This window comes from Oryctolagus cuniculus, chromosome 3, assembly GCF_964237555.1.
Source record: "Oryctolagus cuniculus chromosome 3, mOryCun1.1, whole genome shotgun sequence".
Lineage (NCBI taxonomy): Eukaryota > Metazoa > Chordata > Mammalia > Lagomorpha > Leporidae > Oryctolagus > Oryctolagus cuniculus.
Window position 1 is genome coordinate 93303829 of NC_091434.1, and position 19028 is coordinate 93322856.

At 44.2% G+C, this 19028-nt stretch overlaps 1 protein-coding gene across 1 annotated transcript in view; it reads right to left on the reverse strand.

The window, feature by feature from the left end:
- Positions 1-19028, reverse strand: part of KIF5C (kinesin family member 5C) — a 183463-nt gene that overhangs the window by 91150 nt on the left and 73285 nt on the right. The window contains exons 4-8 of the mRNA XM_017342839.3: positions 14485-14589; positions 7801-7849; positions 7500-7555; positions 6766-6853; positions 2363-2487 (exon numbers count right to left, since the gene is read on the reverse strand). Coding sequence (XP_017198328.1) covers positions 2363-2487; positions 6766-6853; positions 7500-7555; positions 7801-7849; positions 14485-14589 — 423 coding nt within the window. The remainder of the gene's footprint in view (positions 1-2362; positions 2488-6765; positions 6854-7499; positions 7556-7800; positions 7850-14484; positions 14590-19028) is intronic.

Consider the following 19028-nt stretch of genomic DNA (forward strand, 5'->3'; position numbering starts at 1 on the left):
CAGGCTCCAGAAATGCTGTCACCACGGGCAGGCTCGGGTCCTCAGAGACAGAACCACTGTCTCCATGCCAGGGGGAGGCCAGAGGGCCAAATTCAGAGCACACACGGCCCTGGGCACGATGAGTGGGCACAGGAAGGACACTGCAAATTACAAGCTTAGAACTCTGCCAAAAGACTACTGGTGCAGGGCACACTTGTCCACACCCTGCTCCCTGCCTGCTTACTCCCCTAGCAAGGAAAACGGGGATCAATCATCCCAAAAGGCAAAAAAGCTGAGAGGCAGGGAAAGTCAAGAAAGCATACGCTGCACTATAAATCTGTCTCTTTTTCCTCTGCAGCCAGAGGGGCATGCACGCTCCTCCTCTATCATGTTGTTACAGGTAATGTCCCATCTACAGCACTTGCTCTCGGTGGAGAGCAGTTCACAGACGCTAGGGAGAAAAGGAGCTCTGCATGATTCATTTCTCTGCTGAAAGGACTAATGACACAGGTGAGCGGCTGTGCTCAGAAGAAAGGAAAGAGGAGGGGAATAGTTTTAAACCGCATCAAGATGGATTTCAGTTACACATAAAGGAGAGTCCTAATGACTGAAGTGAATGCATGTCCAGGCGCAGGGCGCCTCTCTTGGCAGTGTGTGGATGTACCCCTGCTCACAGACACAGATCACGTGGTTGATGGGTCACAAATAAGGCTATTGAAACAGAGCTTCTTAAACACATTTTCATATTTCAGCATCTCAACTCCATGAAATATACCAGGCAGGTCTTATCTATCACCTTCCTTCTACAGACAAGGAAAATGGAGCTCCAGTGACATCAGACTGCCAGCCTCAGGGAAGGATAGCAGGTCGCAGAGTGGGGAACAACAGCTCAGCACTCTGTGCTGCAAGATTGAGCTGGCACATGCATGTGGACACATCCAGGCAAAGGAAAACCAACGTGAACAAAGGAAAACATGCCAGCACTACCACTTTAAATCCCTCAGAAACACAAGGGGCTCTGCAGAAAGTTCACGGAAAATACATATCATGAAAAAATATATTTTACACCCAAATAAATTTACCTTTTCATTCCATTTTCCTATGAACTTTTGAATTCACATCATTAGCAATAACGCAACACTGTGCAGAGGCAGGTCTTCACTATGATCTGCCAGCGTGAGGCAGTTTTCAGGTGTATCTGGACCCTAAGTACTCATCCCTGTGCGTGGCAAGAATGAAGGTGCCATCAGGCTCTTTACGCCGACCCATAGATGGCATGGCCGGAAAGCTTTTCAGCCGTCAACAGTCAGTCGGGAACACAACAGCACTGCTTTGTAACTTCGAAGCTACAAGCCCACACCAGCACAATGTTGGACTCCCAACCAGGAATATCCAAAGGATCTTCTGCTCATAGCCCCACAAATGCAAAGGGGAGGGAAACTTAAGGAATTATGACTTAGACAGATGCTAGAGGACATAACTTGGCAAATGGGAACTCAGTGATGTGGTGCAGCACATCACTGGGGGTCAGTGGGGGTCAATGATACAGCGAGGGAGACTGACCAAACCTCAAGGCTCACCCTGATGGCCACTAAAGGCATGATGGCAGTGACAAGGGAGGAAAAGGCACTGTGCAGGTGCATCTGCTCTGAGATGTTGCCCAATGGGGAAAGATTCCCCAGCCATGGTGTGGCAGCAGGAGTCTCCATTGGTGCTACAGAATTGAGGCTGGTAAGGGGCAGGTGGGAGATTCTAGGAAGCCTACTTGGGAGGCATGGGATGGGGTACAGATGCCAAAAGAAAGTCCTGACAAAACCAGAGACCAGTCAGGGTTTGTGGCTAAAAGAATGAGCACAGGACTCACAGCCTAAGGAACCAAGGCCGCCCTCAGAAGATAGATCAATCCATGCCCACTGCCAGGAGAACCAGGAAGAGGCCGAGGTTACACAGATTTTATCAGCAAAACAGAGCCACAGAGGCAGAGCTGCTGCTTCCCACGGCAAAGCCATTCCCTGGCCTAGCTGAGCCTGGTACACAGGGCATCTTCCCTTTTCTCAGACATTCATGCCCCTTCCACATTGGCACAGCTGTCCTTGTCAGGACACGTTCAGACCAACACTTGACTAACGTTGTCACCAGGGCCTGTTCGGCATAAATCACCATTAGCATTCAGAGCATCTGCCTGTGATATGAACAGGGAACTTCAGGACCAGAAAATAAAGAGCAGGGAAACAAAGGTTAAATTTAATAACACCTTGGCACAACATCAGAAACTTAAAAAGCTTTTTAAAATAGGGAATAGAAAGGCATAAAAACCACGCCATTGCACGCTGAAGCAAATAACAGGGGAAATTATAGATAACACAAATAAAGAACCAATTACCTTTTCGCTCCCAGCCAAATCAACCAAATAAAGCTTCCCACTGAGTTTTTTTTCAGTCTCCACATTCTCTTGTTTAATATTAATCAGGAAGATACTGTGACTTCTAGAGCTGTGTTCATTCATGTCTGAAAAGGAAAATAGTTTACTGCGCTACAAAAAAACACATAAACTGAGATGGCAAACCTCTCGACTAAAAAGCGCAATAAATCATGCCTTCCCAGTCAGTTGTGAAAACCACCTGAGACACACTGTTTCCTCTTAAAAACAAGCTCACTCTTGAAAAGCAAGATTTAACATATCTTCAAGTAGCAGAGAAATTCATCTAAAAATCTTGGTCAACAGCTTGAGATACTCTAGCTCTGCCTGAAGCCCACATTCTACCGCAGCCTGACTCTCCTTCAGTATGTAGCTTTTTCCCCTGCCTCACTTTAAATCTCACAGATGCTATTATCTTGATTAGTACCTGATATATTCTAGCTCAGTCACGTATGGAAGCCTGACCTTATCAGGAACAGTATAAGCTTCCTTAAGGAAGGATTAAGACTTTCTTAAGGAAGGATTAAGACCTACACCTCTTCTGCAACTCATGTTAAGTGCATAGAAGATCTCAAAGATTAAAAATGCCCCCATTAGGATGGAGTACTAGAAATAAAGTTCCTTGAAAACCCTGGCCAGTCAACCAGGCAGAAACAGAGGCCCACAATGCAACCCTCACCAGCAATCATTGCTCAAAACCACCTCACCAGATATGTAAAAAGTCCTAAAGAAACCTTCTTAAGAAACTGTTAGGACTGTTTAACAAAGCATACAAAATCAACACATAAAAAATCACTCACATTTCTATATCACAATAATCCAAAAAGTAAATTAAGAAAATGCCATTTACAATAGGAACAAAAATAATAAAATATTTAGGAATAAACTTAAAAAAGGAGGTAAAAGTTTTGTACACTGAAAATTAGGAAATGTTGCCAAAAGATATTAAAGAAAACACAAATAAATGGGAAGACATCCCATGTACATTGGAAGACTTACTCTGGCAAAATGGCAACACCAGAGGCCAGTGTTAGCACAGCAGGTTAGCAGTCTCCTGCGACAATGGCATCCCATATGGGTGCCAGTTCATGTTCCAGCTGCTCTATTTTCAATTCAGCTCCCTGCTAATGTACCTGGGGAAGCAGCGGAAGATGCCCAAGTGCTTGGGCCCCAGCTACTCACATGAGAGACCCAGACGAAGCTCTTGGCTCCTAGCTGTTGCAGCCATTTGGGGAGGGAACCAGTGAATGGAAGATCTCTCTCTCACTCTCTCTTTCTCTGTCTCTGTCTGTCCCTCTCTCTCTGTAACTGTGCCTTTCAAATAAATAAATAAATCTTCAAAATGTCAACACCATCCAAAATAACCCACATGTTCAATGCAAACACTATCAAAATCTCAGTGACAGTTTTTGTAGAAACAGAAAATTCCTTCCTAAGATTCATACAGAATCTCAAGAGATCTTGAATAGCCAAAACAATCTTGAAAAGTAAGAACAAGGTTGGACACCTCACAGTTACTGCTTTCGAAAGTTACTACAAAGCAACAGTAATCAGAACAGTGTGGTAGCAGCAAAAGACCAACATACAGACGAACAGAACAAAATAAAGAGCCCTAAAATAAACTCCAGCACATCAGTCAAATAACCTTCATCAAGGGTAACCAAAAAGTTCAAGGGGGAAATGACAGTCCTTTCACCAAATGGTGCTGCAACATTTACACATAAAAGTCTCAAACCATACACAAAAACTGGTTTGGTTCAGAAAGGAAAATATAAGATTCTTTGAGGAAATCATAGCACCAGATTTGGCAATGATTTCTTGGATAAGACACTAAAAGCATAAGTGCAATAGATGGATGGAAATGATGTTAACACACAATGAGGATGTGTTTAATACCACAGAGCTGCATAGTTAGCTAATGTTCTGAAGCAGCAGATCTAAATTAAGGAACCGAAAGGTATACTGTGAATAATAATTAGTCATGAATAATTCGTGACTAACAACAGCTTATGAAACAGAATGAACTACTTTTTTGCCAAAACAGATATATTACTGATATAAGCATATCAGTATTGGGCAGCCATGTGGCACACTGGTTAAACAGGGCGTGGGACATCCTTATCCCATAGCAGTGTGGCTAGGTTTCAGTCCCAGGCTCTGCTAACATGGACCTTGGGAGATAGTACAGGTAGTGGTTCAAGTACTTGGGTCTCTTCCATTCATCTCGGAAACCTGGATTGGGTTCTCAACTCCCAGCTTTGGCCTGGATCAGCTCTGGCTATTATAGGCAACTGGGGAATGAGCCAGTGGATAGGAGATCTCCTTCTCTATCCATCTGTCTCACTGCCTTTCTAGTATATAAAATAAAGATTGTTTTTTAAAAACAATCTTACACTCTTCCCTGTGTACATGTTTTAAGCAAGAGGGAAAGAAGTGAAGTCTGACCACACTGTATACAAGTTTAGGCTCTGGGGCTGGCACTGTGGTATAGTACGTAAAGCATCTGCCTGCAGCATCAGCATTCCATAGGGGCACCAGTTCTAGTCCCTACTGCTCCTCTTCCAATCCAGCTCTCTGCTATGGCTTGGAAAGCAGTAGAAGGTGGCCCAAGTCCTTGGGCCCTTGCACCCAGTGGGAGACCTGGAGGAAGCTCCTGCCTCCTGACTTTGGCTTTGGATCAGATCAGCTCCATCTGTTTGAGGAGTGAACCAGCAGATGGAAGACCTTTCTCTCTGTCTCTCCCTCTCTCTATCTGTAACTCAGCCTCTCAAATAAATAAATCAATCTTTAAAAAAAAAAGTCTAGACTCACCTATGAAATCTGCCACACATATAAACATCATCAGACACACTCTTGGGGTAGAGAAAAGGCTGGATCACAGAATCATAGAACCTCAGGTGGAAGAGACTTAAAGAGCTGAGATGAGCCTCTTCTACAACAGGATAGTGAACTCACTCTCTCTCTAGGAGCAGGCTTTAGTTGGGGCAGCCATAAGGATTACAGAGTTCTTATGGCAAATGAAAATCTATCCTCCCTAGTGGTTAAGACACTGCTTCCTAATAATGTATACCCTGGGAAGAAGCAGGTGATGGCTCGACTACCTAAAAAGCTGCCACTCACATGGGACAAATGGACTGATCTTCCAGCTGGGTCTCAGATTCAGCCTGGTACAGTCCAGGCTGCTGTGGGCATTTGTACAGTGAACCAAAAGATGGGAGCCTTCTGTTTGTTTTTTTGTCTCTGACTTTCTCTCTCAAATAAATAAAATGAACTAATTTTTTAGAAGCTATGCCTCCCAAGAACCTCAGCAATCCTGCAAGTCTACCCATTGAGACCAAACAGAGCAAGCTGACCTTCTGACCCAGGGTCGGCACCTTCAACTGCTCACATGTCCTCCTCAGATGTTTCTCCCCTCCAACTTCCTCTTTTGGTGAACTTACTTTCATTTGGCCACATCCTTCTATGCCTACCTAACCTTTTCATGGAACCTCTGCCGCTCTAGTACCATATGTGCTGCTTGTCTAAGATGCCTATGCTGGCCGGCGCCGTGGTTCACTAGGCTAATCCTCCGCCTAGCGGCACCGGCACACCGGGTTCTAGTCCCAGTCGGGGTGCCGGATTCTGCCCCGGTTGCCCCTCTTCCAGGCCAGCTCTCTGCTGTGGCCCGGGAGTGCAGTGGAGGATGGCCCAAGTCCTTGGGCCCTGCACCCCATGGGAGACCAGGAGAAGTACCTGGCTCCTGCTATCGGATCAGCGCGGTGCGTGGGCTGCAGCGCGCCAGCCGCGGCAGCCATTGGAGGGTGAACCAACGGCAAAGGAAGACCTTTCTCTGTCTCTCTCTCTCTCTCACTGTCCACTCTGCCTGTCAAAAAAAAAAAAAAAAAAAAAAAAAAAAGATGCCTATGCTGGGGAAGGTAGTGCCCAGCAAATGAGCCAATAAGAATGCATCTGCTATTAACCAGCATTGGAACGTTACCAGAAAGCTCCAAGTTCTGCTTTCTAACTTCCTCCTTGCCTTTCTTTTCCTCTTATATGAATGGCATGCAGAATTTGTTGGCTTGGATTTTTTTAACCTGAATACTAACATGGTTAAAATAACATTCAGGCTTAAGCTGTTATCAAGGTCCATAGTCTCAATCAGTATTTCCATAACCTCAGAGTACTACGCACAGTCAACAGCACCTTTCCCAAAACCTGCCCTGGACACCCTGGGACTACACTTGTTCTGATGTCTGGGTTCAGCTCACCATTCACCACACACCTTGCCATGTATTGCTTCATTTATACCTCACCTCCACCTGTGCTGGGTGGGAGGCAGACATCTGTATCCTAAGTGACAGGGGAGGAAACACCACCAGTGTGCTTACTTGTTACAGCCACATGTCGGTTTGCTTTGCCTTCGTCTATCACGTCCATGACCTCCTCGGGACTTGACACAAACCTCTCGGTGCACCCCTGGAAGAAGCACAGCAAGTGAACCATTAAAAAAGTTGTAAAGCAATAATATTTTGAGATACCTCAACATTTTTCCATTTCTCTTCTACAAATGCAGATAAATGGGAAGGCTACAATGTTGAGCCAACAACTTTCCCTTCTTGAATTCTAGGTTTCCTAAAAAGTAAACCACGAAGAAATGCCGAATTTTCCTAGGTACCTGAGTACATATTCATACGTAACAACAATATTGTCAGGAGACAGACCATAAAACAAGAAAATCAATGATAACATGAAGTTTCTTTTTGCATTCCATCTTTATGTATTTGCCATTTTCATCAACATTAGACACTTTGAAGTTCTAGACAGAATGCTATTAAGACTTCCCTTAACTGCAAAGTATAAACTGTTGTATTCAATACCAAAACTTCTTTAAATGTGAATAACATCAAATAATAATATTGAAATCATAAGTTTATATAAATAAATGATGTTATTGAAGAAATTAAATGTTGATTTTAAAGCAGATGAATATCAAATGCAAGGAACATGAGTAAACATCTCTATACCCTTTATAGATAATATTCTGGACATCTTGTGTAATAGTTATTACAACGGTTTAACAGGGGAGAAATAGGTTGCACCACCAATCAAGTCTTCTTCATACCTTTACATATGGGACTCTGTTTTTATCTTCATGAACAGCCAGGTTGGTCTTGGACACTAAAGAGATGATGAGGAGAAAAAAGTTAAAGCGCTTACATTGGAGGAAAAAATAGAAATTGTTAAGAAGATAGGTAAACCTAATCTACCTACAATATGCAAACTTAAACCTTGGCTTAGAATGAGCATGGAGCCTAAAGGCAAGAGAACATTTCTCTAAACTTGCAGAAGTCCCATGAATCATTTCAATCTCCCCTAGATTTAGGTTACAGAGCACATGAAGGACAAGTACTCAGGCTACTCACCATCAAGTAAGTCCCTTATTTTGTCCAAGTAGATCTCAAAATACGAAACCTGGTTAAAAAAAATGAGTTTAGAATAGAAATGCCAACTGGATTTCAAAAATATCACTGTGAGAACACACAGAAGCTTTGGTCACACATGGCGAAGAGGAGGAAAATGAAGACACAAAGTAAAGACTCAGGGCAGTGAGGGCAGAGCCACAGGCAGCTCTCCGTGTTCCCTCTGCCTCCCGCCTCCTCAGCCTGCCCTGCGTGTCCCCGCCAAGTGTGGACCACTTTCCAGCCCCATATGTCACAGCTCCTGTAACCTCCAGGCAGCCACTTACAGGAAGAATCCAGGGTTTGCCTTAGATGGGCACCAAGCAAATTTCTATACATGACAACAGCCAGAACAAGAAACACCCTCTGCAAATAATTTTCTTTTTTTTAAGATTTATTTAGCGCTGTGGCATAGCAAATTAAGGCACCGCCTGCAATGCCAGCATCCCATATGGGTGCCGGTTCAAGTCAGGCTGCTCCACTTCCCATCCAGTTCTCTGCTATGGCCTGGGAAAGCAGTAGAAAATGGCCCAAGTCCTTGGGCCCCTGTACCCCTGTGGGAGACCCGGAAGAAGCTCCTGGCTCCTGGCTTTGAATCAGCACAGCTCCGGCTGTTGTGGCCAATTGGGGGGTGAACCAGTGGATGAAAGACCTTTCTCTCTCTCTCTCTCTCTCTGCCTTTCCTTCTCTCTCTGTGTAACTCTGCCTTTCAAATAAATAAATAAATCTTTTAAAAATTTATTTATTTATATGAAAGGCAAAGTTACAGAGAAGCAGAGAGAGAGAGAGCGGTCTTTGATCCGCTGGTTCACCCCTAAATGGCTGCAACAGCCAGAGCTAGGCCAATCCAAAGCCAGGAGCCAGGAGTTTCCTCCAGGTCTCCCACATGGATGCAGGGGCCCAAGGATTTGGGCCATCTTCTACTGCTTTCCCAGGCCATAGCAGAGAACTGGATGGGAAGTGAAGTAGCTGGGACTCAAACTGGTGGCCATATGGGATGCTGGCATTGCAGGTGGTGGCTTTACCCACTACACCACAGTACCAGCCCCTGCAAATAATTTTCAAAACTCAGTGGGCCTCATCCTATTGCATGATACTGACAAGCCTTAGCAAATCCAGCGGTGGGTACAGTCCAAACATGTGCCCAAAGGAAGCAGGCAGGGGTTAAGGGCAGTGTGTTTGGAACCACACAAGCTCAGGAGGGTAACTGGGACAAGAGCTGTGAAGGCTGGGTTGGCAGGGTACAGGAAGGATCTGAACAAAATGCCACAGAATAGAAAACAACTTGTCTAAGAGAGAAAGGGAAGCCTTGCAATGACTTACTCTCAACCCTCATTCCCAGCACCTGGTTCATCAGCATCACCTACAGAATCCGCTTACACCGTAGCGCCCTGAGCCCTCCTGCAGCCCCACTGAACCAGAATCTCAGAGCCAGCTCTGAAATTCCCCCAGGTGACTCATAACACTGGCTGATGTCTGAGAACAGCTTAAACTAAACAGTGGTCTTGGGACTTAATTCACATATAACCAAAATCCTAGACCTCAATTTTCCTGTATGTCAAAGAAGCATTAGACTTTTATGATGTCAAAAATTCCCTCTAGGATTCTGCACTCTCTCTATCTGCCATCTGCTTCCAGATAAGCTTTTCCTCCCTCATGTTAATAAGTGGTTTTGAAATCTAAACAAGGGAATAGATCAAAAGGAAAATACAGTCACATATCACATAATGACATTTCAGTCAACAGTAGCCAGCATCGACCATAGTGGTCCCAAACAATTATATCACCTAGTGACATTGCAGCTGTCTTACTCGGTATAAGTACATTTCATGTTGTTCACAAGACAAAAAAAAAAAAAAAAAAAAACACCTAAACACCTAAAAATGCATCTCTCAGATCATGTCCCATACTGAAGCAATGCTTAACTGCCGTAAAGTTGTGAGGCTGGACTATGACTACACAGATGAAAGCTTGCCCTACATCCCAGCTCTGGACCAGTCCTGCCTCCATTTAGGAGAATGACAAGGCTCTGTATCCCAGCTGCTGTGGTCCCAATCCCGGACTCAGCCCTGGCTAATTACTTTTTGTGTATCTCAGTTTGGAACCACCTGTGATTTGCGGTCCTGGCTTTAAACCCTGGAATCTGTACATGGGCAACCCTGACAACATCTGCCTATTTGAACATCTGGCAAACTCCCCATCATGAGCCCTGTCACACTCATGGACACACCCAGGTGACATTCAAAGGACTCACTGCTTGCAGCTTTCTCCATCTCTCTTGTGGTCACACTCCAATCCCAGCCACCTCAGACCTAACCCTTCCTGTGGCCAACTCACCTCCGGTCCAACCCATTTTCTTTATTCCAGAATTGTCTAGAGACATGTGCTTTCTCTGAGCTCTTAAATATAGTCCTTATTTCTATAGATTACAGAGAAAATTAATTATATCTAAAAAGCGGTCAGGAGCTACACATTGGCAAATCTGACCATTAGAATCCTGTTCACATTTTATGGAAGTGGAAACAGAATTCTGACGTATTAAGTTCTGCTTTTGGTGGGGCACAGAGAAGGTGGTTAATTTTGCTATTTTGTCATCTCAAATACTTTGTGAGACCAAGCAGAAGAATAAATGGGCATTATTTGGTATTAAACAATAGCATGTTCAGAAATAATATTTAAATTAAAAACTCCATGGGGCTCATTGTAAGTAGATTTTCACTGCTGCCTTAATCAGCCCACTTTTTCCTGATTTAGTGTCACTACTCAGTTCAAATATAGAGTACTCAACAGCTAACTTGTCCTTTTACAATTATTATTTATGAAACAAGTAAGCATAACTACAAATGTAAAACAGGAGCATGGGCTATAAAATCCAGGCTGAGAGACTTAGAAGGTGTTGTTCCTCCCCCTTCCCCGCTTCAGGCTGGGGCTGTTTTTATCTTAATAAGCTTCTAGCACAAGACCCTATTTTGAGGGCAGTAATTGGTTTAACATCTTATTCCAGGATTATCACATAAGAACCCTGCAGTAGTTGAAGGTATTTAAATGCAAACAGCCTTAAAGAAGTACTAAGCTGCTAAATCTTGATCCCATCAAAGCAACAAGCTTCTGTATCCTTGGATATAAAAAGCCTGGCAAGAAGGAGAAGCAGGCTTTAGCAACAAAGGGAACTAGAAGGCAAAGTGGTTTGTTGGATGTAATTTATAATGAGGCCAGTAGCGGTTACCTTCTCTCGTTTTTTCTAATTTAGGAAAGGTATACAGCAGAAATAGGCACAGAAAGAAGTCCAATGTAATAAAACAAGTTCTGGGTACAGGGCTGGTCAGATCTAGGATCTGTCTTTACCTCTGCCAAGAACTTAGTATATAACTTGGGCCATCTAACTCAGTGTCTCTGAACTTTGGCTTCCTCATCTCTAAATTGACAAGCCTGGTGCACTAAGGCTGAAGCCTTCAGGGAAGGCTCTTGGTTGATCTACTCAGCTCTGAATTTTCTTAGAACTTCCCCCTTCTCCTCCCCAGCCTGTCAATCCCCTCCCTCCTCACAATGCTGGGGTCCTGGACAGCACATGCATCCTGGACACAGCTAACTGGGACAGGGGCACCAACTCTAGGCTGTACCAGTGAGCCCCTTGCCAAGGGTTGTGAAACTGGCAATAAGGGCATATGGAGCTGGAGCTGCTGTTTTGCCCCTTCTCTCCCAAATAAAATAAAGATGGTCTGGAATCAGAGAAAGAAGACAAGAGGGCAGGAAAGCAGGGCCTGTGGTCAGTCAGTAGGAAGCTTCTTTTAGGGGGTAATGTTCAGGAATTAGATCATGATCATGATTGCAAAATGTGGAGCATATAGTAAAACCCACCAAACTGTATATTTTAAAGAGATTAATTTTACAGTGTGTGAATTATATCTCGATTTGTTTAAAAAAAAAGTTTTAAAAAAGAAAAAGGCAGGGATTAGATGCCCACTCTCTACCTGCCACCTCGATTCTCTAGCTTATAACAACGTCCTCTTGTTCAAACTATAGCTTTCAGTCATTTCAAAGGAATTCTAATGAACATACTCCAAATACCACATTGTATGATTTAATAGCTACAGTTAGAGTAAAAATCTGTCTCAACTCAAATTTAAGCCAAAATTGAGGTTTTGGTGTAAAACAAAAAGGAGAAAAAGGAAGAGGAGAATTTCCTTTCCAAACATGGCTGAGTGTGCTCCTCAAAACACTGGTCTGTAGACCCTAGGAGTGGGGGTGGGGTGGGATATGTGTCCACAGGGAAATGCGTCCCAGTACATGTCCCCTTTGCAGGGATGCATTATATAACAGCAGATACAAACCTGTGAGATGCAAACCTGCGAGAAATTTATCATGTTCAGTAAAGCTTTTTTTCCTAGTTTATTTGACCACATAAACCTTTCTTCTCATGGTTCACCTATTAATAAAAGGCATTTCTGATAGGTTTCCCTGTTTGCTGGCATACAAGTCCTTGTAGTAATTTTTGATGATTCTTTTTATTTCTGTGGTGTCTGTTGTTATGTTTCCTTTTTCATCTCTGATTTTATTGATTTGGGTCTTATCTCTTCTTTTTTTAGTTAGTTGGGCCAATGGGGTGTCAATTTTGTTTATTTTTTCAAAAAACCAGCTCAAAACCACAATAAAGTTTCACCTCACCCCGGTTAGAATGGCTCACATTCAGAAATCTACCAACAACGGATGCTGGCGAGGATGTGGGGAAAAGGGGACACTAACCCACTGTTGGTGGGAATGCAAACTGGTTAAGCCACTATGGAATTCAGTCTGGAGATTCCTCAGAAACCTGAATATAACCCTACCATACAACCCAGCCATACCACTCCTTGGAATTTACCCAAAGGAAATTAAATTGACAAACAAACAAGCTGTCTGCACATTAATGTTTATTGCAGCTCAATTCACAACAGCTAAGACCTGGAACCAACCCAAATGCCCATCAACAGTAGACTGGATAAAGAAATTATGGGACATGTACTCTATAGAATACTATACAATGAAATCCGATCATTTGCAACAAAATGTAGGAATCTGGAAAACATTATGCTGAGTGAATTAAGCCAGTCCCAAAGGGACAAATATCATATGTTCTCCCTGATCGGCGACAACTAACTGAGCACCAAAGGGGAAACCTGTTGAAGTGAAATGGACACTATGAGAAACAGTGACTTGATCAGCTGTTGTGCTGACTGTTGATGTACAATGTAATACTTTATCCCTTTTAGTATTTTTTTTGTTCTAGAACTATTGGTTGAACTCTGTAATTAACACACAATTATTCTTAGGTGTTTAAATTTTAACTGAAAAGTGATCCCTGTTAAATATAAGAGTGGGAATAAGAGAGGGAGGAGATGTATAATTTGGGACATGTTCAATCGGACTTGCGCCAAATGGTGGAGTTAGAAACGTGCCAGGGGATTCCAATATAATCCCATCAAGGTGGCATGTACCAATGCCATCTCACTAGTCCAACTGATCAATTTCAGTTCACAATTGATCACACTGATAGGTCTAAGAGTCAAAAGGGATCACATAAACAAGACTAGTGTCTGCTAATACTAACTGATAGAATCAAAAAGGAGAGAACGATCCAACATGGGAAGTGAGATACACAGCAGACTCATAGAATGGCAGATGTCCTAAATAGCACTCTGGCCTCAGAATCAGCCCTTAAAGCATTCGGATCTGGCTGAAGAGCCCATGGGAGTATTTCAGGCATGGAAAGCCAAGACACTCTGGGAAAAAAAAAAAGAAGACCTACATGAAAGATCTCTGTGAGATCCCAGTGTAAAGAACGGGGCCATCAAAGGAGGTACCTTTCTCTGAAGGGAGGAGAGAACTTCCACTTTGACTATGACCCTGTCGGAATAAGATCGAAGTCGGCGAACTCGAAAGGCTGCCATAGCCTTGGCAACTCATGACTAGAGCCTAGGGAGATTACTGACGCCATAAACAAGAGTGTCAATTTGTTAAGTCAACAAAAGGAGTCACTGTGTACTTACTTCTCATGTGAGATCTGTCTTTAATGTGTTGTCCAATGTGAAGTAATGCTATAACTAGTACTGAAACAGTATTTTACACTTTGTGTTTCTGTGTGGGTGCAAACTGATGAAATCTTTACTGAATATATACTAAATCAATCTTCTGTATATAAAGATAATTGAAAATGGATCTTGATGTGAATGGAATGGGAGAGGGAGCGGGAGATGGAAGGGGTGCGAGTGGGAAGGAAGTTATGGGGGGGAAAGCCATTGTAATCCATAAACTGTACTTTGGAAATTTATATTTACTAAATAAAAGTTAAAAAAAAAAAAGGCATTGTATTCCATGGAACATAACTTGGAGAATGTTGTCCTAGCCCAAACTCAGACACATTGCCATCATGTTTACAGAAATCCACAGGGTAAAGGTAGACTTCAAGCAACTATCAAGATCCTGAAGAGGGTTTGACTTTCTTATCTTGCTATTTCAAACAAATCATTCAGACGGCCAAGTGCTAGCTTGAGTCATTAAGTAGTACAGAGCACTCTGCTATCCCAGGAATGTCATTTACCTTAGACAAGAGTGAGAACCACAATGGCAGGGTCCAATTTCTTCTCCAGAGGCTCAGTCAAGGGCACTTACCTTGATGTGAAACTCCAGGTTCTCATCCATGGAGTAGATATGGTCAAAGATGTCGTGTGCAATCCTGGGGATGATCCCCATGAGCTGAGGGTCATGAAGCTTTCCCTAGTGAGTGAAAGATACAAACACAGGCAGTTAAAGGGTGCCAGGAAACATGGGTGAGAGAGAGAGCAGGGGCCATTCTTGGGTTTCTTCAACAGAACTCTGGAATACAGGGTATTCTGTGCCCAGGCGTGGGCTGTCAGCTGCCCTGGGGATTTATCGTGGTGCCAGCAGGCCACAAATTGGTTGGAATAACAATACTGTTGGTCTTTCTTTACCCAGCAGGGGAGCATTTGTTCTGTCACCTTCTGAGGTCCCACAATATTCCCTCTCACTGCCTTTCAGTGCAGCAAATCAGTGTGTCGTGCAGTAGGAATGAGGCCATATGGGTTTGCTTTTTGAATATGTACAGATTGGCTGGAAGCTACAAGTCCAGGTAAATCTATCACCTTTAAAGGAATCACCCTAGGGGCTGGTGTTGTGGCGTAACATATTAAACCAATGCCTGCAATGGCCTGAATCCCAAATGGGTACCTGCTCAACTCCTGGCTGCCCCATTTCTGACCCAGCTCCCCGCTAATGTGCCTGAGAAAAACAGCAGAAGACAGCCCAAGTGCTTGGGCTCCTGCACCCATGTGGAAGACCTGGAAGAAGCTCCTGGTTCCTGGCTTCAGCCTGGCCCAGCACTGGCTGTTATAGCCATTTGGAAAGTGAACCAGCAGATGGAAAATCTCTGTCTCTCCCTCTGTAACTGACTTTCAAATAAATAAATACGTCTTTAAAAAAATTATCTTGAAAACCAACAGTCAAAACTTCATGAATGTCATTCCCTCCTCAGAAGTTCCTAAGAACTTTATGCTTGAAACACCTGCAATATTGTTTTACAGACTAATCAAGGCAACCTGTTACATTGGTTTCTTTTGAAAATCTCTCACTGCTATTTCAGGCATGGAAAGCCAAAACACTCTGGAAAACACACACACACACACACACACACACACACACAAAACCTAAATGAAAGATCTCCGCGAGTGAGATCCCAGTAGAAAGAACAGGTCATCAAAAAAGGAGGTACCTTTCTCTGAAGGGAGAACTTCCACTCTGACTACGACCTACGACTTTGTCTAAATATGATCAGAGTCAGTGAACTCAAAAGGCTTCCATAGCCTTGGCAACTCATGACAAGAGCCTAGGGTGATTACTGATGCCATAAACAAGAGTGTCAATTTGTTAAGTCAACAACAGGAGTCACTGTGCACTTACCCCTCATGTAGGATCTCTGTCCTTAATGTGCTGTACATTGTGATTTAATGCTATAACTAGTACTCAAACAGTATTTTTCACTTTGTGTTTCTATGTGGGTGCAAACGGTTGAAGTCTTTACTTAATATATGCTAAACTGATCTTCTGTATATAAAGAGAATTGAAAATGAATCTTGATGTGAATGGAAGGGGAGAGGGAGTGGGAAAGTGGAGGGTTGCGGGTGGGAGGGAAGTTATGGGGGGGGGAGCCATTGTAATCCATAAGCTGTACTTTGGAAATTTATATTCATTAAATAAAAGTCAAAAAAAAAAAAAAGAAAGAAAGAAAATCTCTCACTGCCATCTGAAATGTTCCGAGCAGTTTTTTGGCTGTTTCTAATATGAAAAAGATATGCTCATATTATTTTCCACCCTTTTTTGTCCACTTCTATCTCTTACATAAGGGGTGGAGGTATGAATGAATTCTTTCACTTCAACTGCTACGAAATCCAGCTCTAAGGGCCAGAATCAGCCTCCCCTGAGGACTCTGGAAAAGCGATGCCGCAGGCTCCGACTCCAGTTCCCCCACCAGAGCCCTAGACCTACGGAGAGCAGCCGCCTTACCAGAGCCCTAGCACCAGAGCTTCCAGAGAACCTTGTCAGCCCAAGTCACGTGAGCGCTCAGGTTCTCTCCTCGTGCTGAACAACCCAGCCATGCACAAACACACATCAGCAGTCTCAAGTGACAGCTGCACACCCAGAGAAGTTTCCAGACCTTTAGAATGCGAGGAAATGCCAGGAATAACCGGAACTGAAGAGAAGCACAAAACCCAGTTGGGTTTGGCCTTCTAGGGCCACACATTACTTTTACAATTCTGACCATATCCTCGTTCCAAATCCGCCCAGGTCCTCTTTTTTTCTATGTAGCTCCACCACACAGCACTTCTCTGAAAGTGACTTGCAAGCTAACATTTGAATTACCAAAGGCAAAAACTCCTATGAATGCCAACACAGGCCACAAATAACACCTGGCATCCTGGCATGGGGCCAGCACTGTTGCATAACTGCTGTCATCCCATATGGGCACAGGTTCGAGTCCCAGCTGCTACAATTCCCATTCAGCTCCCTGCTAATGCTCCTGAGAAAACAGCAGAAGATGGTCCAAGTACATGTGCCCCTGCACCCATGCGGGAGACCTAGAAGAATCTCTTGGTTCCTGGCTTTGGATCAGCCCAGCTTCAGCTGTTGCAGCCATTTGGGGAGTGAATCAACAGATAGAAGATTTCTCTGCATCTCTCTTTCTTTTTCTCTCTCCCTCTCTCTCTCTGCAGGTCTGCATTTCAAATAAATAAATCTTTAAAAAAGAAAACACCAGGCATTACAAATCCTCTGTGGCATACCTGGGTCCTGACTTCCCATTCTGTTAAAAGCAAGAGAAAAGCTGAATTCAGCTATATCTGGCCCCTGACAAAGCTCTCTTTCCTGGGAGCACCCTCACCTTTGAAGAATTCTAACCTGGAGTGTTACTGTTGGTTTTTGGTTTGACTGTCTGCTCCCAGGAGACAAAGATGGCTAATGCATATGTAATCCCCTGCCACTTAGGAGACTTACTACAGTATTTAGTCATAGAATTATTTTAAACTTTAAGTTCAATTGGAAATAAAAAGTGCTTAGTGACACAGGAAGGGCTCAACACATGGCAGCATTGTGTCATTCCGTTGACAGCAGGCTCCCATTAAGCAACAGTTGGAGCTTATTGACCTGAAGGGCCAGAAACACATTTCCATCCCCGAACACTGGTATGTATTGTAGGAAACAGCACCCAGTGACTGAGGCCGAGTCTCAGGCTGCCATAAACATGGATCCAGTCAGACAATGGCCCCAGTGCTCTCAACAATGGAGACTGCAGGCAGAAATGATATCGATGAAGAAATACACCTCATGCAGCCAACTACAAGAATTCCCTCTCCAAGATGCACAGGGCTCTTCCATCTTCCCATAATGCTTCAGCTTCTCCTCACGACCCACAGCCACAGAGGAATGACTGGCAATGCCCAAATCATCCACACCTGACTCAACTCTGGTCACCTACACTTCCCCTTTTGACAGATTCCTCATCCAACTGCTTCCAGGCATCTCCAAGTACTGACAGCCCTTTGCTTGCCCTTGTCAGGCACAGTCACAAGGCAGAACCAGGAAAGAACCTGGAGCACTCTACTTTGTCTCCCTGAAGCCCTCACCCCAAATCACATGAGAGGGAAGGGAGTGTTCCCATAAGAATATCCCCATCCCTGTGGGGACAGAAACAACACCCAGATCCACCACGCTTGATCTGGCTCATATACCCAAGAATGGTAGAGCCTTTATGCCCAGAGCCTGAGCCTGCTACAACCATCTGCAGCTGTGTGTGTGTGTGTGTGCGGCAGGTGTCTGCATGGTGTGTGTATGGTGTCTGTGTGGGGTACATGTGTGTATGGGGCGTGTGCTTGTCTATGATGTGTGTGTGTGTGTGGCATGTGTGTGTGTGTCCTTTGGTGTGTGGGGTATGTGCATATATGGGGTATGTGTGTGGTCTGTGGTGCGTGCGTGTGAGGTATGCGTGTATGAGAGAGAACCCTGAGTCTGAAAGGTCTTCACAGCTTCTCTGCTAATTGCTTTGTAAATCAGATGCACAGATAACCCACACTCAGCTCAGGGAATAAAAAGTGGCAAGGAAGCCACAAGCTACGGAAATTCAGAGAACAGAGAAGGCTCTTCCAGTTAGGGTAACGAGGGGAGGCTTCCTGGAGGGCCACCCTATCCTCAGGGCAGAGAGATGTAGACAGAGAAGGTGAGCTGGGAGAGGGGGAGCATGGGGACCCGGAGTCTTCCCACCTGCATGGAGAATGGGGAAGAACCAGAGGAACAGAGGAACGTACTGCTTCAGCGTCTAGACCTCCAGAAAGCACACAGGAGAAACAGTTTACAATTGCATCCTGTGTAATTCTTTCAAAACCTTTTCCTATTGCATGTGACCTAGGAGCAGGTGCGGAACAAGGAATAAGACCCTTTGTTCCAGCCGCTGCTGTATCCGGGCCCTCCAGAGCAGGCCAGTCTCCTGAAACACTGCAGCCCTCACCATCCAAGTGCCTGTTCCAAATCCCTCGGCAGGGCGGCTCGTGCCAGGAAGCCTGCTGCATTCAGATGGCTTCGAGCTGTCTCTCTGGGCAGAAGAAAGAGCACAGGTGGTCTCCAACTATCTATATCCATGTGCAAAGCGA